Source organism: Gavia stellata, chromosome 29 (assembly GCF_030936135.1).
Source record: "Gavia stellata isolate bGavSte3 chromosome 29, bGavSte3.hap2, whole genome shotgun sequence".
In the NCBI taxonomy this organism is placed as follows: domain Eukaryota; kingdom Metazoa; phylum Chordata; class Aves; order Gaviiformes; family Gaviidae; genus Gavia; species Gavia stellata.
This window is the reverse complement of record NC_082622.1, coordinates 1,818,928-1,840,466: the sequence shown is the minus strand read 5'-3', so window position 1 is coordinate 1,840,466 and position 21,539 is coordinate 1,818,928. Positions and strand designations below refer to the sequence as shown.

Below are 21,539 nucleotides of genomic sequence, written 5' to 3'. Positions count from 1 at the left end.
CTTCCCCGGCGCACGGGCATGGCGTGGGTCGGCGCAGGGCTTCTCCGGCACTGCCTGGGTGGGGGAGTGGAGGCGAGGGCAGATTCCAGCGATGGGAGAGGACACGGCGGTGGAGCCGCAGAGCTGCCGGGTGAGTCACGGCCCGGCTGCTCCTATTTGTCATCTGCCTGGGCCAGGCCTGGCAACGTAAGAAAAATTAATAACAAATACCTGGGCAACGGGGCGAGAGATGGGGTGGGTGGTGCAGGACAGCGGAGGGCTGGGCAGGGCATGGGCGGTAGCTGGCAGTGGTTGAAGGATGCTTTTGCTGCGGCAGAACCAGCAAGCTTTGCCGGGTCCCCGCGATCCCTCAGAGGGGGACGCTGCTCTGCGGAGATGCATCGCCCAGAGCAGGTCTGTGCTGGGGCACGTGTCGGTGCGTGTCCCCGTGTGTGAGCAAAGGCCAGAGACGGTCCCCAAGGCCACCTGGGCAGGAGCGCAGCTCGGTGCTTCGGGGCACGCAGGTGCTCCCATGGGGACCTCTCGCTGCTTCTTCGGTGTCACTATATCTTCTCTCTCCTCCCAGGCTAGCTAACGGGATCGGGGGACCATGAACTGGGGCGTGTTTGAAGGGCTCCTCAGCGGGGTCAACAAGTACTCCACGGCTTTCGGCCGCATCTGGCTCTCCCTTGTCTTCATCTTCCGTCTGCTGGTCTACGTGGTGGCAGCCGAGCGGGTCTGGAGCGACGACCACAAGGACTTTGACTGCAACACGCGGCAGCCGGGCTGCGGGAACGTCTGCTTCGATTACTTCTTTCCTGTCTCCCACATCCGCCTCTGGGCCCTGCAGCTCATCCTGGTGACCTGTCCATCCCTCCTGGTCATCATGCACGTGGCCTACCGGGAGGCCAAGGAGCAGAGGCACCGTGCCTCCCGCGGGGACGACTGCCGCTGCATCTACCCCAACCCCGGCAAGAAGCGGGGGGGACTGTGGTGGACCTACCTGCTCAGCCTCATCTTCAAGGCCGGCGTGGATGTGGTCTTCCTCTACATCTTCTACCACTTCTACAGGAACTACACCCTGCCCCGGGTGGTGAAGTGCGAGCTGCCCCCCTGCCCCGGCGTGGTGGACTGCTTCATCTCCCGGCCCACCGAGAAGAACATCTTCACCCTCTTCATGGTGGTCACCACCTGCGTCTGTGTCATGCTGAGCCTCGTTGAGGCCATCTACCTGATCGGCAAGCGGTGCCGTGAGTGCCTCCTGGCCGGCAACGGGGAGAGCCGGCAGCACAGCCGGGACTGCACGTACTCCCACGCCGAGCCCGCAGGCACGGGGGGGCAGGTTTTCCATGGGGCGGACTACAAACCCCCCACAGCCTCCATCCCCCCCCCAGCCTCCAGCCCCAACGCGCTGCCCGAGGAGGAAGCTCTTCCCTAGAGCTGCCCAGGGGAAAGCAGGAGCCGCTCACTTGCCCTGCACCTTCCTCCTCCTCCTCCGTCTCCCTGCCGCAGGAGCACTGCGGGGTGGCAGCACCTCAGAGTCGGGCTGTGCCTGGGGTCTCTCTGCCTTGTCCATCCTGGGGAAGGCATGTTACATCGTTCTGCTGAATTTGGGGTAAAACCGGGTGCTGTAGGACACGTGCGGTTCCCGAGAGCCCACAGGGACAAGCAGCTCCGCCGTGGCTGTGAATTGGCAGCGGTGTCCAGAGGTCGAGCCCATCCCAGCCAGGCTGGCTTAGCTGGTCCTGAGGGTATCCTTGCAGTGAATAAAAATTTCTGTCCCTCCGAAGTGATGGCCAAAGCAGTTGTTCTCCTGTTCCTTGGGGACAACACTGCCGAGAGGGGAGCAAGGGCTGCATCGCCCCTGGAAAGGCATGGCTCCCATGGGCAGCTCTGGGCTGGGTTTGGACCAGCCGTGGTGATACACCACCGGCCGGAGGCTCAGGTCTGCCGGAGAAAAGCCACTGAAAATCAGAGCAGCCCCTGGAGCTGGGCACGAGCGATGGCTTTGGCCAGAGGTGGGAGCGCCGTGGCTGGGCGGGTGGTTTTTGGGATGCATGGGGTGTTACAAGGTCTGTGCTGCCCGGGAAAGGGCTTGTCCTTGCACCCAGCAAGTCAACAGCAAAACTCCTGCTGCGTTTGCTGGGCACTGGATGCAGGCGAGCAAGGAGGACGGCTTAATTATCTCCTGGTAATCCCAGGCTTTGAAATAAATAAATTCTTGATTTAAGATGGGCTGCTGGGCACAGGCGGGCACACCCAAAGGTGTGAACGTCTCTGGGGACCCACGGATGGCAGAGCCCTTTGCAGCCGTGGGCTGCCGGGGACAGGCTGGAGCAATTTAAACGTGTCACGCATTTTCAAACCAGCTTGGAGGTGGCGGGGGAGAGGGGCCAGTCACGCCGGGCACCCTCGAGCCCCCTGGGGAACCCCTCTCCCTATCACTCACCCTACGTAAGCCACACCGCAGGTGTCAGGGCCATTTCAGACTGATGTGACGGTCATTAATAGCACTCATTAGCAGAATGGGGACAAGAGCACGTGCTTGGTGCGGCAGCCACCGCAGCAAAGCGTGGGGGTGAGGATCCGGCCAGGCAGGCAGAGCCCGCTGTGGGCTGCCGGCTCTTCCTGCCCGGCCAGAGAAAAACACCCGAGCAAAACAGCCGAATAAAGGAGAGGAAAAACACCCCAACCATTGATTAAACAATAACATTAAATGGCAGAATATGATCTCGTTTATTGCTGTAATATGTCGCGTTCTGCCGTGACTCAGGCGGCACTGCAATTTCTAAGGCCATCAACGGTAACTGAGCATTAGCCGGGATGAATAATTAACAATAATTTCATGGCAAATGCACTCATAAGTAACATTAGCATTGAACATGCAGCTCGATCTGTTACTGGTTTCACTTTATTTAGAGGGTGCGATTATTATTTTTTCCATGAGCACCGGCAGCCCTGGCACTCGCTGGCTCTGCTGCAAAGGAAGCAGCACGGGGAGGGGGGAGATGCCATCACCCCGTCCTTTCAGACCGGGGCCGTCACTTCGCAGCACGCCTGACCCGATGAACCAGCTCCCACCTCATCGGGCAAAGCTGAGCTCCTTCCCACAGCCCACCCTGGGGCAAGGGACCAGCCTGGGTGCGCTGGAGGGGGAGGCAGAGGGACTGCTACGGCCGGGGGGGATGCCGAGGGCAGACAGGGCTGCCGGACGGGAGGGCAGGGACTGGACCGGCTGCCCCACGAGGGTCGGGATGGTGGACGAGCTCTGGGGGATCCCTGCCACCAGCCCGGGACCCTCTGGGCACACGGTGGCTCCTTGTGAAGACACCGCTGAGTTTGGAGACCTTTAGGGTAAGAGAGGCAGATGGTGACATACAGGTGGATTTCTTCCATCTCCTTTAAGTGAAGCCGTTCTGATCTCTGCCTTCCTTCTGCCCACTCTCGTTGCTGTGCTTGCTGGATTATCCACCTGAAAATCTTCTTTACTGAAGCTTTTAACGCCAGAGGACGTAAGTTGTTCTTTGTGTGCAAGCCATTGCCTCTGATTTAAAGAGCCAGGGCTGGGCTGTTTGTTTTCAGCCAAGGCTGGCCGCTGTTGATCAAGGCTGTCCTCGATTAGCAAAATCCAGAGGTGTTCCCCAACTGCAAGTACAAATCGCGGCAGAGATGAGACCCAGAGCAACCACCCTGCCCTCCTGCCCTGCTTTTGCACATCAAAGCAGCACCCCGAGCTGCTGCCTGTTGCGAGAGACCTGACGATCCAGTTGCCATTTGTTGTCGTGCTGCTTTATCTCGCTCCGAGCAAGCATTGCAGCAGGTCCCCAAAGCTCCGGGTGTCTTGCACCATCCTGGCTTGGGATCAGCGGCGGCTGGCTGAGCAAATGGGAACGCTCGTCTTGTTCTTTCTGATGCGCTTCTGTGCTCTGCACCAAGGGGAGCTGAGGTTGCCATGCTTGGTGCTGCAGAAATGGGGGGGCCGGAGACCGCGCCGCCTCCTGGGACGCAGAGTGCTGGGTTAAGAGGCAGGACCGGTGTCGGTGAGAAAGCAAATAAACTGGGGGATGTCACAATAAAAGCTGAATATTTCCTAGCCTTTGCATCATCATACAGGGGATTGCATTTGCTTGTGGGGGTGCCCAGAAGGACCCCTGAATTTTGGGGAGAGGGGATATAAAACAAACCCATCGCTAACTCCAGCCTGGACAGGGATGTGGAGGGGCACGTGTGCACGGTGGCACAGGTCAAGGGCAGCCTCTCCTTCCCAGTGGGGGCTTGTTTCTTCCCTGCCCCAAAACTGCCTGTTTGCTGGGAACTGAAGAGAAACGCTCTGATTTACGTCCAGCGTGCCGGAGTGAGCGGCTGCCCCAGCTGCCGGCTCCCAGGCTCCCATGACTCCCGCGCCCCAGCACTTGCGGGGGAGGTCTCCTCCCTGGGGACACGGCCCCGGAGCGGGACAGCCGGGATGGCCGGATGCTGTTGGCAGGCAAGCAGCTGGAGATAAAAGGCAGGGCTGGGTCCCAGCCCCGGCAGGCAGCCAAGTGTTGCCTCCTGCGATGCCCCATTTAAGACCCTTTTAAAGAGACTTTGAGGTTTTCCTGCTGGTTTGGCGTCCGCCTGCTCCGCTGCTCCGTTTTTTCCTTTATGGAGGACCCGAGGTTGGGCCACTGGAAGTCACTGAGTGTTTTTAGTGGTCACAGCTGGCACTGAAGCCTTTCACCTGTCACCCCACCAAGTCAGAGCAGGGTGACAGCAGGGTGACATACCCCGGGCACGTACCCGAAGCTCCTTTGAGGGCTCCCCGGTGCTGAGAGCTGCCGAACCACGTCGACACCTTGTCCCTGTGCCCGCACCGGATCAGTTGGCAGAGGGATGGCGGCAGGGCACAGGGACTTGCCCTTTGCTGGGACACCCAAATACCTGGCTCAGTGCTGCAAAACACGGGGTGTTTCCATTCCCCACCCAACTGCCTTAGGGGAAATCTTCAGCCCATGCCAAACGGCACCTGAACTTTCTCGCCGTGGCCGTGTGACCCTTCCTGAAATGTCAAAATCGCAGGCAAGAGGCTGCTGGGGGGATCCAGCCCCACTCTTCACCTGGCCCTTGCAGGGGTTTACCGTCGGGCAGGGAACTGCTGCCTTTGCAAGAAATCAGACCTGCTGGCAGTTCTCGCCATCTTCCCTCTCTCCTGGTTTTTCCATCTCGAAGGCCACAGCCCCCAGATTCCTACCGGAGCTCCTGCCATGCCGGCTCTCTACAAAATAGCTCAAATTCCTGATCCTGTCGATAGGACCGTGCAAAGGCAGCTCCTGGGTGAGGGGAGGCTCCCGGCTGCTCCAGAGACCTCCCTTTGTTCTCGTCCGGGATGAGGGTGCCTGTGTCTGCCCGCTCCTCTGGGCTCACCCCACTCCGCACCCCCAGGCTCCCACGAGGGTTTGCTTTGGGTCTCTTTGGCCCCCACTCCCACGGTCTCTCCCCACTGTTTCCCCAGCCCAGCAAACACACACCCACACTTTATTTGACCTCTTGGAGCCAAAAAGCTGCTGGGTGAGCGGCTCCTTCTCTGCCACGAGTGCGGGGAGCAAACCTCTCACAGCATTGAGCACCCGGCGGGGCTCTTCAAACGTGTCCCCGTGGGAGGGGTGGCCCCGGCGAGGCGCCGCGTGGGGCTCCAGGGAGCACCTGAGAAAACACCATGGAGCGCTCGGCCCTGGGGCGTGCCGGAGCCATGCTGGGAAAGCCTCGCGGCAGCCAAGAGGCCGGGTAAACCGCAGGCAAGCGGAAACGCATTCCTGCCCGGGCCACGTCTGCAGAGGCATGAAATGGGGCTGCTCTGGGGGGAGAGGCTGAGTGGGGCACCCGGTTCCCTGGGCAGGGAGGGGCTGACTCAGCCTCCTGGGAGCCACCAGTGCTCTGGGGAGAGGGACAGTCCCCTTAGGGACACATCCCGGGTCCCACGAGGACAGGACTGCAGGCAGCTGGCAGGAGAGGGTCCCGCTGCAGGCGTCCCTGCTGTCACGCTCTGCCACCCGGTCTGTGCCACTCTTTGGGAAAGGTCTCGTCCGGGATGCCCCAGCACCGGCAGGGCGGTGGCTGCAGGTTGGAGATAGCGATGTGCTGTTGCAAAACTATTACTAAGTCAAAATAATTTAAAAAGTGGGCTATAATTGCGTAATTTGTGATTCTTAGCAACGGTTGCTGGCTGCCCTGTAGCTGGGGGATGGTGTGAGCCCGGTGCCAGTCCCTGGCTGCCCTGGTCTTGCCCAGGGTTTGCTGCCAGGTTTGGTGGTCCCATAGCCACCCATGCAGGGGACGGAGCATCACCTGGCAGGAGCCACTGGCGTTGCTTGCAGAGGAATCCGGCTGTTGATCTCACTGTAGGATCTGACCCGCCTTTATTGTTCAACCTGAGCGTGTGTGTGCATGTGCGCAGACAAGAACCTCTACAGGAGCTGTTTGCCAGACTCACCCAGTTACTGGGAACAGAACAAACTACCCTTCCCCTCCCCATACACGCTGAGCGCTGCAGACAAAGCCTGGGCACGCAGGAGGGCTGCAGACAACACAGCCGGGAAAGAGCTTCCCTGCTCCGAAAGGTGCCTGGATCCGGCCACCTCCCTCTGGCCCTTTACTGGCTGGGCAGGTACCTCCAGCGTGCCGGGGCAGAGGCACGGGGTGCTCACAGGGCTGTCGGGGACCTGCAGGTTGTGGGGGGACGGACCCTGCGGTGCTAATGGGGTGCAGGTGGGAGATGTGTTACAGCTGGGGCTGCTGTGCCTGCGGTGGCCAAAGGTGGGGACCCCGACAGCGCACAGTGCTACGTTGGGACCCCACAGGCAGTGCCGGGGTCCCTGGCCCATAGGGCTGCGCACCCGGGAGGTGATGCAGGTGGATGGCACAGCGTGGCACCCCAAGGAGCAGGAATGGCCACCCCGGGCCCTGCTCCTCCGTCCCACCGCCCTCCTTGGGGACCGAAAGAGGCTGAGCCTCCCCAGAAGAACGTGCACAGCCCCACTCTGCTACATCTGCACCCCAGGCAGGAGCTGGGCGCTTTTGGGCCCAACGCCCTGCACCCACGCGGGGCAGGACCCGGTGGTGACGCAGTGGGCTGGCACGCCGGGGGCTGGCGAGGGTGCCGGGATTTGCGGGAGGCAAACCGGTGCTGCAGGCAGAGCCGATCACACCTGGAGCATTGACCCTGCTCCTCCTGGCTACCAGCCAGCACCGGCCGGGCTGCTGGGCTCCCACGGCGCCGCACACCACACCCCGGCACGGGGCTCGGCACGGGGCTTGCGCTCCCTTTCCCGCCCCGCTGCAGATCTGTGGCCAGAGCCAACACTGGGCTGAGCCAGGCAGGTGGGTGCCGGGCAGATGGGTGCTGGGCAGATGGGTGCTGGGCAGCATCACCCACGGGGCCTTGGAGATGGGGGCATGGGTGAATTGGCAGGCTGGCAGGGGGGCACTGGCCCTGGGGGTATGCAGGGGCTATGGTCTCCACCAGCTTTCGCCTGAGGAGGCGAAAGCAGCAGCTCCCCTCTCCCAGTTTTAAAGCGAAGGGCTGGGCAGGAGCGCTGCGATTGCTTCCCTCCCCGGCTAGCTGCCACGGGTTTGCCGGGGAGGAGTATCTCCCAGTTTCAGATGAGGTGGCGAGCAGAGGAGTGCAGGGCTGGGCAGAGGCACTGCCCTGGCACTCGGCACATGCTGGCACAGGACCCCAGCTCAGCCCCGCTCAGCTCAGCCACACTTCTCGGTGTGTCCCTGGGCCAGCAGCGTGGGAGCACGGTGGTGGGTTCAGGGCTGTGGGGTGGCCCCGACCAGGGATGGGCTCTGGGCAGCTCCATGGGCTCCGGGCAGCGCTCCAGGCTCTGTTCCTTCCCTGCAGCCCCCGGACATCTCACCACGCCACACAGCCCTCCCCAGAGGAGGGGACCCTGATTGCCCGTGTGCCATTGCGCCCCTGGCCATGACCCACACTGGGCACCTCCCACCCCGCAGCCCACGGTGAGTGGGGAAGGAGCCTGAAACTCTTCCAGGTACGTCTCGGAGGGTGCCGGGTCGGCAACGGGCAGCGGGTCCTCGGGAGTGGGAAGGCGAGCGCGCAGTGCTGATTGACCTGAGTAGCTGGGATTGAAGGAATTAGCATTTGGGGTTGAACGAAGCTTTTGATCTGGCCTGAAACTGGAGCAGCCCGTTTGCTCCTGGGCCATCCTGCGCTCCCCGGGCAGGCTGGTCAGCAGCCAGAAATAGAGTGTTCATCTGAAAAAAAACCGTATTTTTCTTATGCAAAACATCTCTTGTAGAAAATGCAGAAGAAAAATATTGGGGCTGGCGATATTTGGGACGTGTTTCCCCCGGAAGCATTTGCCGGATGCGGTGCCGCGTCCCCAGCCGCATGCGGTGTCCCCCGGGTGTCCCAGCCCCGGCCCCAACCAGCTGGGCCAGTCACAGCTCCCACGGGGCTTCGGCACATTCCTTCGGCTGGAACCGTGCGAGCACCCGGCGCTGCAGACCCGCAGCAGCTCTGCGGGCACAGCTGGACCGCTCCTGCGGCATGCGAGGAGCTGGCCCGCAGCGTGTCCTCGCCATCGGGCACAGACCCGCAAAACTTGGCAGTTCCTTGCAAAACCGGACTAATTCTTGCAAAGGCAAAGAGGCTGCAGAAAGTCTCCTCTGAGCGTTGCTGATGCTCGGCTCTGTCCTTCGAGGGCTCGGCCCTCCCTGTTTACCCTGGGATCGCAGGATGCATCGCTCTGATCTTCACCCCCACACCGCAAACTCCCTGTGGTCGCATCAGCAGTGGTGTGCATTACTCAGAGCAACTCCTTAAAAGCCAACGGTGCAGGAACGGAGCCAGCCCACCGTCCTGTGAAACCCTCTGTCAGGGGAAACACCTTTACAGCGCAGAGTCAACAGCTGCCAACTCATCTCTGGGTAAAAATCACCCGGGGTTTGGAAATCCAGGTGGCAGTAAAGCTCTGGGTCGGGCTTAGCGTGCTGCCCTCCTCGCACCGGGGCAGCCCCAGGCTGAGCTGTGGAGCCGGTTCAGCCGGCACGGGGCCTCGGGGCTGCCGGCAGTGCTGCCAGGAGCAGGGTGCCGGCCAGGGCGATGTGCTGGCAACACGCACAGACTCTCACTTTCAGCAGCCCCGCTCTCGCCTGTGCTTGGGCTGCCTTGGGCGTCACCTGTGAGAAAGAAAAACGTGTCCCTGGTGTGTCCTGGCATCCCAGCTCTGCAGCAGCCACTTCCCCTTTGGCTCTCGGCGTTAGCAAAGCACAGCGGCCAGTTTAGCCCATTTCACCATGTAGAAACTGAGGCTCAGGGAAGGCTGGGACCAAGCCTGAGATCCCTTGGGATCTCCTTAATGGTAAAGGTCCCCATCCGTCCCCAAAACATGCTAGTGGAGGTTGTGCAGGGGAGCATGGCTGAGCCACACAAAACCCTGGGGAGGAGAGAGGACGAGCCTGGGGAGTGCGAACCGGGAGCCATGCTGGTCCGGTACTGCGCCCCACGAGGAACCAGTGCCTCGGCAGCCAGGAGGGAGCTGGCAGGGCACTGGGGATCCATCCTGGGAGCCATCAGCACATGCCCCTGCGGGCAGCGGGGCAGAAGGAAGATGCAGTCAGGGATGGAAACGCTCTGCAGGGTCCCCTCCCTCCCCCATCCCAAGGGACCTGCCAGCTCACAGGACTGGTGTCCGTGCAAGCCTTTCCTTTGCTGACATGCCAAGCGCCCCGCACAGCTGTCCCCGCCTGCCACCCCAGCATGGCCTCCCCTTGTTGATCCTGGCCCGCTCCAGGGGATTGCGCTGCCAATTTACACCAACATGCGCAATCAGGCGGGGGACTTGGTGGCAGGGACTTGGCCGGGTGGCTCATTCCTTACGGCAAAGCCTCCATCCGAAGGAAGTGCAGAGAGGTTGAGTCACCCCTGACTGTCACCAGGAGAGGGTGGGGCTGGGCTTTACTCTCCATGAGTGGGATGGTCCCCCCACCCCAAATGAGTGTAACGTGGTAAGGGAGAGATTCTGTCAGGTCAATGACATTAAGTGCAGGAGACAGGAAATGCCCCATTGCTGTCTCCCATCGCATCTCTTCACCCACCACTTCTGCTGCTGTTTCTCCAGGTCGGGTGACTGTGGCCTCCGCCAGCCGCCATGGATTGGAAAACGCTGCAGGCACTGCTCAGCGGGGTCAACAAGTACTCCACGGCCTTCGGCCGCATCTGGCTCTCCGTGGTCTTTGTCTTCCGCGTGCTGGTCTACGTGGTGGCAGCTGAGCGCGTGTGGGGAGATGAGCAGAAGGACTTTGACTGCAACACACGGCAGCCGGGCTGCACCAATGTCTGCTACGACCACTTCTTCCCCATCTCCCACATCCGCCTCTGGGCCCTGCAGCTCATCTTCGTCACTTGCCCTTCCCTCCTGGTCATCATGCACGTGGCCTACCGGGAGGACCGCGAGAAGAAGAACCGGGAGAAGAATGGGGAGAACTGCCCCAAGCTCTACAGCAACACGGGCAAGAAGCACGGCGGGCTGTGGTGGACCTACCTGCTCAGCCTCTTCTTCAAGCTTATCATAGAGATCCTATTCCTCTACCTCCTCCACAAGATGTGGGACAGCTTTGACTTGCCACGGCTAGTCAAATGCTCCAACGTGGATCCCTGCCCCAACACTGTAGACTGCTACATCGCTCGGCCAACCGAGAAAAGAGTCTTCACCTATTTCATGGTCGGAGCCTCCTCCATCTGCATCATCCTCACCGTCTGTGAGATCTTCTACCTCATCTTCAAGCGGGTTGTGCGGAGTGCGCGGAAGTGGAAGAAGTCCATCAAGCGCTCCGTCAGCTACAGCAAGGCCTCCACCTGCCAGTGCCACCTCAAGACAGAGGAGAAGGACAACAAGTCCCAGACTAGGTGTGTGGCAGCCCTGCGGGCCTCGGCTCCCAACCTGACTGCCGTCTGATGGTGTTCAGGGAGGGGAAGAGGGAGGGAGATGTGTCCAGGCATGGCTGGCCTCAGAGGTGGCCACTGGTGATGCCACCACCAGACTCTCCAGCCAGGACCTCAATGGCTCTAAAGGGGAGGGGGACACATCCACGGGAACTCTCCTGCTTGGGACCACAGGTGTCCCAGTGGCGCGGGCACGCTCGGCGGCAGGTGGGTGCCAGCTGCCTGTGGGCATGCCTGAGGGTGTCTGTTCTTCCCACAGAGGAGAGGAGCTGTGAGCTTGCCCATCCCAGCCGGTTCGCCGTCCCCTTGGCCCAGCAGCTTTTCCAGCCTGCCAAGTCCCCGAACCCCCAAGAGTCGACCCCTGTGAAAAATGACTAAACCCAAGAAACTAAAGTCCCCTGAGAGAGGCCCATGGGTGCCCAAGCAGATGCAGGTAAGGCAGCCCTGGAGCTCTGCCGGCTGCACGCGGTGGTGCTGCGGGGTTTGGACATCACACCAACACCCAGACGCCGTGTACGGCTCTGCCGAGCAGCCGGTCCTGCCACCGCAGCCAGTGCCATCCGGCCCGGCAGCGAGCCCAGCCGAAAGCTGCAGGGATGAAGCCGTTGAGCTTGGAGGGCACAGGGGATTGGGGCTGGCAGGAGGGAGCATGGGGGCTCCCAGGTCCCAACAGCTTCTCTTGGGTCCTCCAGCTCTGCTGCTCCCACACTGGGTACGAATGCATCGGTTGGTGCCCGGTCAGGGCTGGTGTCATCTGACGTGGTGACAGTCGCCAGTTTGCCAACTGGAGCAGCTTTTCCCCCTTTGCTCATGCAAGTGCCATGCCGATATCCCACCCAAATGCCCTTGCTGACTCTGCTGCTTCCCTCGGTGCCTTTGCATCCCCCCTCCCCTCAGACAGACGTGTCACGCACAGCATCAGCTGTGGATCCAAAAGGCCAATAAACGTCGTGTTGTTTATAGACACTGGGATCTGCTCTGCACATTGTAAATCGAGGGGACTGGTGAGGGCAGAAGAAATGGATGTGCAGAGGTTCCCTAGGAGCCCACAGCTGGGTGCTCCTCACTCCCGCCCGAGCCAGGGCAGTACGGTCCAGCCCCAGTGCCCGCCCGCTCCGCCTCCTCCCGGCTTGTCACGCATCGTTACACTTTAATTCACCAGAACCGCACGCTGGCCCCGAAGGAAATCAAGGGAGGATCAGCATCAATTATTTACTAAACCTTGATAAATAGTACAATAAATAGAAATTATTTCCATTTAATCTCTCCTTAAGCAGCGCTACGCGGAGGGTCTGCTGGTGCTCCAGCCAGCCGTGTTTCCAGCTCTGCTCGGCCCCGCCATGCTCCCCCAGACCCATAAGCATGTCGCGGTGTGCACTGACACAGCCAGGGCTCGTGCCGCTGCGAGAGGCCATGACAGCGATGCCCACGCTGCCGGGAGGGTGACGTGCCTCTCTGATACGACACAGAAAAAGTGCTTCCAGCACAGGCTGCTCCCATGGGCACCCCAGCACCATGTCACCCGTGTCTCCCGTGGTGCCAGCCCTGGGCACAGGGCAACCTCTGCCAGAGGAACGATGCTCCAGGAGGTTGAACAGCACAGGGTGTCCAAGCGGGAATCGGCTCTGGCACCAGCACAGGACTGCTTTGGGACACCCGCACGGCTCACTGAGGACCTGTGGCTGGTGTGGGTGAAGCCCGTGCTGGGCACAGTCCTCCTGGCGGGTGAAGCACCATGGGAGCCGGCACATCTGCGGGTGAGGGCAGCTCCATTTCCTTTGTGGTTTTGGAGCAGCTCCCCAGAGGTGATTTTTTCCAGCCGTCAAGGGCTGGCAGGGTGCGGAGCATCGCTAGGGGACGGGGCCAAGGCGGGCCTCACCATAGTGGCAGACATAACCCAGGGGCGGTGGGAAGGGGGAAGCGGTATTCACGGCGGGCTGGCTGGGAGACGGGCACTGGGCTCCGCAGCACCCTGGTGCCATGGCATGGAGCGGCACATGGGTGTTACCTGAAGCACGGCAGTTATTTTATATTAAACATAACGAAGCTCTTCCGGCTCTGCCCTCCGCTCAGCCCCGGCACTGTCTGCGAGGAGGAAATGCCACGTCTCGGTGCGGGAGAGGCGGCAGCTCCCAGTTGCGTGTGCGGACTGGCCTAGTTTCTGGTGTCGGTAGCCCAGGCCCGGACCCGCCGCCCCCGGCTAGCCCAGGCAGCCATGCCCAGCGTGCCCGCGCTCCGGGGCCGCCGCAGGACAGCGGGGGGGCGCCCACAGGGGTTCCCCCCCGCCCCGAAGCCAGCAGGACTTAAGCCTGTGCATAAATTGTCAGCATCTGCCCACCCGCCGTCCCCCCTGCCTGGGGGGGCCTCTGCACCCCCCGCAGCGCCCCGGCTGAGCCCCCCGACAGCAACGCTCCGCTCACAGCCTGCCGGCGGGTGCCGCGCCGGGGCCGCCGGCGCAGCGCAGCCCGGAGGCGGGCGGGGACGCGGGGCCGGGGCCGCGCGGGGCTCCGGTGTGGCTCCAGCACCACCCAGCGCCCGTCGCGCCGCGCGGAGGGACCCGCCGAGCAGCCGCGGCGCGGCCGGAGCGGGCGGGGGGGGGGGACGGAGCATCCCCGGGGACACGCCGCCGCACGCCCCGGGGCATCCCCCCGGCCCCGCCGCCCCTGGGGCCCCGCCCGCCGTGCGGGCACCAGAAGCGCGGCGGCTTTAGGGGCGCGCAGTGGGGTGACTGGCTGCCGGTCCCACCCGCGGGCAGGGGCCGGGCACCCCGGCGGGTCCCTCCCCCGCTCAGCGGGGACGAGCGGGCAGGGACACCCGGGCTTCCCGCCGCCACCGCCTTCGGCCCCGACGGCCGCGGCTGTCCCCGGGGGGGTCCCCGCCGGGCGGCGCTCCGCGGACCCGCCGCCCCCGCCCCGCCGGGGCCGCCCCCTCGGCCGGGGGGAGCGGGCCGGGCCGGGGCGGCCCCTCGCACCTGCGGCACGGCGCTAAGCCCCGGCCCCCGGTTTCCTGCCCGCGCTCCTCCCCCGGCTCCCCCGGGCCCCGCACGGCCAGAGCCGCCCGGCCCGGCCCGGCCGCTCACACCCAGCGCGGCCCGAGCCAGGCGGGACGTGCCCGGCGCGGCGGAGGTGAGTGAGCGGCGCCCGGGCCCCCGCCGGCTGCGGCTCCCCCGGGCCTCGGCACCGCTCGGGGACACCCACCGTGCCCGGGGTCGGGGGACACCCACCGTGCCCGGGGTCGGGGTCGGGGGACACCCACCGTGCCTGGGGTCGGGGGGCGCCCCCGCCGCCGGCACCCGCTGGCGGCTTCGGGGCTCCCCCCTCGCCCCACCGCGGCTGGGTGCCCCTTTCACGGCCCAGCTGGCACCTCGGCCTGCTTAATTGGCAGAGGTTAATTAGGAGCCAGGGCTGCGGCCGCTTCCCCTCTCCCCGCCGGGCTGCGGGGCTGAGCTCCCGCGGGGGGATGCGGGCTGGGCTCGCCGGCAGCCGGGGGTGCGGCTGAGACACCCCGGGGTCCCCGGAGCGGCATCGGGTCTGTGTGCGGTGAGTGGTCTTGGGGGTCCCCCGGCCGGGGAAAGCCCTGGGCGAGGGGGAGCGTGCTGGGGTGCCATCGCCCCACAGCAAGGGAGCTGGCTGGGGACTGTCCTGTCAGTTTGGGGTGAGCCCTGAATGGGTGTCAGGGTGGCTGCTGTACCCCGGGGGCTTGTGCTTCCCCTCCCACGACCCTGCTGCTCTCTGCCCTTTGAAGCCGGGGCAGCGGGCTGTCGGAGAGGCAAATCCGGGCTGCTCCTGTGAGCCCCCACCACACCCCCTCCCTGGGTGCTGTGGCCCTGACCTCCCAGGGCAGCCCCAAACCAGCCGGTGAGCCCTTTGCTGCGGGCTGCGTCATGGGAGGCCAGGACAGCCATGAGCCGTGGGTGCTGCGGGCTGGGTGCTGCTGGGGGGAGGCGAATCCCTGCGGTGCCTCTTCCCCCCCAGCCCCGTGTTTCCGCACTGGGCAGGGGGGTGTAGGAGGAGCGCTCCTGGGCTCAGAAATGCCGCCTGGCTCCCTCCCCTATGTATGGGATGTTCCTCAGTGGGCTTGCCGGGAGCCTCTGCGGAGCAGCCGTGTCCCAAGAAAGCCTGGGGTTTAGGTAGCCCTGTCCGCCCTGTGCTCTCCAGCACGGAAATAGAGAATTGACTTGGCTCCCCTCCTCTCTCCGCTGACAGAGGCACGAGGCTCCTTAGAAGATGGGTGACTGGGGTTTCCTGGAGAAACTGCTGGACCAAGTCCAGGAGCACTCGACTGTGATCGGGAAGATCTGGCTCACCGTGCTCTTCATCTTCCGCATCCTCATCCTGGGCTTGGCCGGGGAGTCCGTCTGGGGGGACGAGCAGTCGGATTTCGTGTGCAACACCAAGCAGCCGGGCTGCACCAACGTCTGCTATGATAAAGCCTTCCCGATCTCCCATATCCGCTACTGGGTGCTCCAGTTCCTCTTTGTCAGCACCCCAACCCTGATTTACCTCGGCCACGTTGTCTATCTCTCCCGGAAGGAAGAGAAGCTGAAGCAACAGGAGAGCGAGCTTCGGGCTATCCACAGCAAGGACCCGAAGATCGAGCAGGCCCTGGCAGCTGTGGAGAAGAAGATGTCCAAGATCTACGTGACGGAGGACGGGCGGCTCAAGATACGAGGGGCACTGATGTGGACGTACATCATCAGCGTGATCTGCAAGAGCATCTTTGAGGCTGGCTTCCTCGTTGGCCAGTGGTACCTGTATGGCTTCTCCATGGTGCCCCGCTACGTGTGCAAGAGGGACCCCTGCCCCCATCAGGTGGACTGCTTCATCTCCCGCCCTACCGAGAAGAGCATCTTCATCATCTTCATGCTGGTGATGGGCCTCATCTCCTTAATCCTGAACCTCCTGGAGCTTTTCCACCTCTGCTGCAAGAACCTGCTTAGCAACATCAAGAAGGTGTCAGGGCCGGCCGGCCCGAGCCGGGAGGCCTTTGCCAACGACATGGTCTCGGGTCCCTACCCGCCCAAGCACTACCCCTTCCTGCCCATGGCCGAGAGCCACACGCCGCCCTACCAGGCCTACAACAAGCTCTCCAGCGAGCAGAACTGGGCCAACTTCCACAACGAGGAGAACCTGGCGCTGGGCAGCGGCAGCAGGCCCCTCTCGGACCCCTACGCCCCCCGGGCTGCCGAAGCCCCCACCCCGGAGGAGAAGCTGTGCAGCCGGCCCGGGAGCTCTGCCTCCAAAAAGCAGTATGTCTAGTGCCGGGCTGGCCCCGGCCGGCGGAGGGGACCTCCCTTGGTCCCTCGTGCCTGCGAAGGCAGCTGCCTCCTGCCTGGTGCTGTGCCGTACGGACTGGCCCCGCTCCGGAGGCTGTGCCCGCAGAGACCTGCCTGCCCCTGGGACGTGGTGCTCAGGAGCGGGGCTGAGCGCTGCCCTGGAGCAGAGCCTCCGCTCTCTCCTGTTTTCCCCACAGACCCTGCAAGGAAGGAAACTGCAGAAAGTTCCCCGGGACGGCATGTCCCACGTGCCTCGCCGTGGGAAAGGGAGAAATCCCTGGAGCCATGCAGCTGGGAACTGGCTGTCCCCCGGGCCGTGGCGGGAGGCTGCTGCCCCTCGGGAGCCGTGGCTCGGCCGGACCCCAGGGCCTGCCGGAGCCCCGGCCAGCGTGAGACCCGGGCGTGCGGCCGTGGGAAGCCACTCGCCTCCAGCCTCTGCACGGAGCAGGCTGAGCCCGGGAGGGCTGGGGGGAGCTGGGCTGGGGCAGTGCTGCCTGATGGGTCCTGGCCACCAGCCCCGTCCTGTTCCTGTGGCCCCGGCGGGGAGCCAGTGGGGCCCGTGGCTCCTGCCCAGGGTTTGCTGCAGGAGCTGCCCCTTCCCCATGGGGCACGGGGAGGGGTTAAGCCAGCGGCAGCTCAGAACCGGGGCTCTGCGGTGACCAGCTGATCCCGATGGCTGCAGGGTCACCGCTCGGGTGCCCCGGGAGCGCGAGGCCCCCCCACCTCCGCCTCCTGGCCCTGGACCCTTTCCCATGTGATGTGTGTGTCTAAGTTATTTTTAACCTGCTGGCCTGAGCACGGAGCTTTCTGCCTTAAAGGTGCAGTTGTGCAGGGGATTTGGGGAGCTGTGTCCAGCCTGGGCCACACGCCCTCCAGCCCTGCGGTTTTTGGGGAGGAATTAGCCTGGCAACTGCTGGTTTGGGGGGTTATTGGTTTTATTACTTTGCACTAGTCGTCTCCTGCTGTGGGCTGAGGTGCTGGGGAGGATGGAAGAATCAACTGCTGCCATATAAGCAGTCACCCCGACTTCCCCAGTCGACCGATGCTGTGACAGGGGAAGGTCCTGCTGTGACCAAGGGGCTGCAGGTCCTGCGTGACCCAGGCACAAGCGTGGGATGTGGGCACTGCCCTCAGTGCTGTTTCCTTTCCCCCTGGCAGGCTCAGTGTTGCATCTTGTTGAATAAAGTTGGATGAATGAGAAAAGGTGAAGCGTGGTGTGACTCTGCTTCCTGCACCCCCAGCCCTCTCCGGAGGGTGGGTGAGGGTTTGGGGCTGAGGGAGAAGGAAGCTGCTGACCCATGGGCGATGCGGCTGGGGTGGAGGGGACCGTGGGCACCCAGTTGTGCTGCTGGTGCCACTCACCCACTGAAAACACAACCCTTCCTGCTCTAGTGTCCCATACCCTTGAACCAAGCCTCAGCCTAGGGACTGTCACGGGGCCGTCGTGGCGCAGGCTACCATGACCCAAAGCAGAGCTTGGCCCTGCAGCCAAGCCTCTCTGCCACAGATAAACCCGGCGGAGGCTGTGGAGCTGCTCACGGCTGCATAATAGGTGGAAATGAGCAACAGATAAAGGCACACAATGTGGCTGGGGCTGTTGTTTAGGTTCTCTGGCCAAGCCAGCCCAGGGCAGAGCCTGCTCTCGGCTGAGGGCCTCTTCAGCGAGGGTGGGACAGACTAAAAATACCCTGGAGAAAATGAAATATGGGTGATACGGGGTGATATCGCTGCCATCGGCCACTGGAGGAAGCGAAGAGGGAGGCACCCGGCTGCGCTGCCCTTGCTGCAGAGCCTGGGCTGGCGGCCGAGCCCGCCCTTGGCTCCCCTCCCTGCTGGGGATGGGGGGGCTGAAATCCCCTGGGGTGGGTGCCTGGGGTGCACACTGCTAGCTCTCAGCCCTCCCCTGCACCCTCCATGAGGATGCTGGGGCAGATCCCCTCCGGAGGGACCCTGCCCTGCTCTCACCATCTCTGGAGGGACCTTGCCCTGCTCCCACTGTTGCCCGGTGGGGACCCCAGGGCACCCCAGTGCAATGGGGAACCACATCCCAGTGCTCACCAGGCATCAGCAGAGCTGCAAAGCCCCACAGCACTGCGGCTTTCTGGGGAGAGCAGCCCGGCACGCTCGGCCAGGAGGAAATGCCCATGTGAAAGGTAACGGTGCAGCCGCGCCGCGTGTTTACCCGCCGGCAGCACTCCCCCGCTCGCCTCCCCTCTCCTGGGCTGATATTTTTGTTGGCACCAGGGGAGCATCACGCTTTTCCGAACGGCCCTGCAAGGTGGAAAACAAGACAGCCGAGAGCCCCCTTGCCTGGACACGGTGCTCGGCCGCAGGCGCTGCGCAAACACGGCTCCGCGTCCCGCTATTGTTCCCGTGTTGTGACAAGGCGGCTCGGGGCGGCCGGCGTGACCCCACGCCGCCGGGACCTGCCCGTGGCACACGCCAACAACAACAGCGAGGGGCTCACCTGCGTGGTGGGGCCGGGGAGGGGGCGGCAGCGGGGCCGGTGTTGGCAGCAGCCCCCCAGAAGGCGGGCGGGCGGCCCTTAGGCAAATAAAAGTTTGCAGCTGATAAGGGTGCGGGTTGGCCCGGTGAAGCCCTCTGGCACAGCCCGGGACAGATAGCGGCCAGCCGGACACGCAAGGCCTTTCTCACACCTCCGCGCTCCCTCCTGAGTAAACAGGCTCCTCCGGTGCCTTTCTGGGAACGGCACTCACTGCCCCAATACCCAGCCCCATGCCATGATGCTGAGCCCTGCCGTGGCATGGGCTGCCTGGGGGCTGCAGCGAGGGGCTCCCCTTGGGCACCCCCAAGACCCAGCTCCGGCTCCAGCTCTGGGATAGCGGGCAGCAAGCACAACCCCGAGTACGTGCCGTGATGTGCAGGCACCGGGACCCACTGCAGATGCCCAGCTGAGATGGCAGAGAGCCCTGGGCACGGCCATGGGGTGGGAGCACCGCGGGGCTGTTCCCATAGCCACTCACAGGCTGTGACCCCCACAATGGCATTGCCCTCAACATGGATTTTCATGGAGGGCAGCTTTTGTACCCCCACCTAAGAGCCTTGTGGGGTTTATCCCAATCCGAGGCTGGATATACTTTCCAAAGGGCAGCCGCAGCCCCCCCAGAACTGCCTTGGCGCGCGAGAGCTGCCTGCCCGCGCTGTGCCATGGCGCAGGAGCCGGGCTGCCTTCCTCATCAGGGTGCAGGGACTGCCATGAGGCTGCTCCCGCATCCTCTGCTCCTGGAAGAAAGCGAGCACCTGGAGAGGGATGTGACATGGCCGAAGGGGGGGAAAGGAAGAGGGAGAGAGGTGGACAGACAGACAGATGCGCACCTGACGTAACCGCCAACAGCCTGAGGCTGGGCGTGCACAGGCGTGGGGTGTCCCTCGGGTGCGTGGCCAGCACTGCTGTGCACCCCCTCTGCTGCTCACCAGCGGTTCAGGTGGATGATGGGGGGGGGAGCAGCCACTTGGAGCACCCCCTGAATCAGGAAAGGCTTTGGGGTGGCTCCGCCAGTCTTGGGGCCCCAATTCCTGCTGGGGTCTAACACCAGCCACTGCCCCCAGGAGCCTGCACCAGTGACTCTGCCCCACAGCCATGGGTTTGCAGGGAGGTTCCTGCCCTCCTCCCAGTTAGGACCAGTCTGTGCTGGGCTACCCCTGCACTATCCTGCCCTGGGCTGGGGGAGAAGAGCTGTGCGGGCTGCCACAGCGTGTCACGCCTGCAAGGCTCTGTCCGAGGCGCTGGCTGAGCACCAAGGAGTTTATTTTTAAGCTTTCCCAGTGTACAGAAAATAGCAAGTGTCTAAATCCAACCCGCTCGCAGGAAGAGCCGCGGTGGGAGCGAACTCGCAGCTGAGAGGGAGGAAGGGCACAGGGCTGGGCAGGGGGATGCCAGCCGGGGCCATGGTCCTGCTGGGGCCCCATCCATGCCCAGGGCTCTGCCCGCAGAGTCTCAGCATCGCATTTCCCACAGCCCCTCGGGGGGAGCAGGTACAGGCAGCAGCATCCTCCTGAGCCAGGCATGAACGCCTGAGCCCCAGCACCCCATGCCCGCAGCACCCACCATCGAGGCAACACCAAACCAGGTACAATCCTGCCCTTTTCAGCACTGCTGCCAACAGTGCACAACGAAGGCAAAGCAAACCCCAAACAGCTCCCTTCCTCCCCTGGGCCCGTCCCCAGCACGGGGTTATATTTAGCCCTCCACGCACGGGCACGGCAGACAATGCGGCCCCGTGTGAGAACCGCAGGCAGGAGGAAACGCGCTCAATAGCCCCGACGACTTCCCGCATCCTGACATTGTCGCTCCCCTCCAGCCGCTTCCTTGTGCGGAGGCAACGCGACCACGGCACCCAGCACCCCATGCCCATCCCGGGATGGGTCCTGCCCCTGCCAGCAGCTCAGGGTATCATCCCATTGGAGCACCGGGAGGGCAGGGGCTGCTGCCTGCATAGCCGGGGGTTTTCCTAACAAGGGACGGTCGATGTGGTCTAAAAGCAAGGAGCCATGGTGGCCCCGGGGTGCTGGGGATGGGGAGTCAGCCCTTAGCTGTGGCTGCAAGAAGAGGCAATGCTGAGTGGGAAGGGACCATGTCCCTCTGTAGCTCTCCCTGGCCAGGGCTCAGGTGATGTGTCTCGGTGCAGAGCAGAGCTACTCCTCTCCCACAGCACTTCAGGGCTTTTACCGGCCGCAGAAAGGCACCGTCAGACATGGCATGGTGGGCCTGTGCCATGGGGCCGTGGCAGGAACAGGTTAGCAAGACAGGGAGGCTGGGAAAGGACAAAACCAGAGCCTGGGAAAACAGCCTTGGCTGGCTGGGGCAGGGGAGCAAGCAGACGTTCCCAGGGGCAGTGGGGAATGCTCTGGGTAGGGGATATGCCATTTGCTTGCCAGTACAGCCGGGGTGAGCACCATCCATGCCCCAGGGCTATGGTGACACCACACTGCATGCAGGTCCTGGATGCCCCAGGGTGACTACGCTGCTCCAAGACCAGACACAGGTACATTAGCCCCTGTGGGCCCCAGTTCCCCCTCCCTCAGGCCCCCCCCCCCCCGTGCCGCTCCTCCCCAAAGCATCATCACTCTGGGCCTCGCAGGCAAGGGACCGATGGCTCTGAGCAGCCCTCATGCCAGCTCAGGGTCACAGCGTCCCCAGCCCCGTGCAGCTGGTGCACCCCTGCTCTGAGCTAACCGGACATCCGCTGCAGCCGTCCAGGTGTGCCGAGCCGTGCCGAGCGGCCGGGGGGGCTCTCACTGCCCCTGCCTGCACAGCAGCTGCCCCAGTCCCCCCGGGCCAACCCCCAGCAAGCTGGGGCACAGCTTGCCCCCCCA

General features: G+C 63.6%; 3 protein-coding genes across 4 annotated transcripts; all 3 read left to right on the top strand.

Moving 5' to 3' along the window:
* Positions 1-589: 589 nt before the first annotated feature.
* On the top strand, positions 590-1,417 carry LOC132319597 (gap junction beta-5 protein-like). The gene has a single exon (XM_059830646.1). It carries the CDS (start codon positions 590-592, stop codon positions 1,415-1,417), a length of 828 nt encoding a protein of 275 aa, XP_059686629.1.
* An 8,716-nt stretch (positions 1,418-10,133) lies between these two features.
* GJB3 (gap junction protein beta 3) lies at positions 10,134-10,940 on the top strand. Its single transcript, XM_009807107.2, has one exon. The coding sequence runs from the start codon at positions 10,134-10,136 to the stop codon at positions 10,938-10,940; it is 807 nt and encodes a 268-aa protein (XP_009805409.2).
* Positions 10,941-14,007: 3,067 nt separating this feature from the next.
* On the top strand, positions 14,008-16,547 carry GJA4 (gap junction protein alpha 4). Of its 2 annotated transcripts, none has more exons than XM_059830714.1 (2): positions 14,008-14,052; positions 15,133-16,547. In XM_059830714.1, the coding sequence occupies exon 2, from the start codon at positions 15,154-15,156 to the stop codon at positions 16,183-16,185; it is 1,032 nt and encodes a 343-aa protein (XP_059686697.1). In that variant the 5' UTR covers positions 14,008-14,052; positions 15,133-15,153; the 3' UTR covers positions 16,186-16,547. The 2 variants fall into 2 exon arrangements, with proteins under 2 accessions (XP_059686697.1, XP_059686699.1); XM_059830716.1 differs by lacking the exon at positions 14,008-14,052 and adding an exon at positions 14,442-14,466.
* The last annotated feature ends 4,992 nt before the right edge of the window (positions 16,548-21,539 follow it).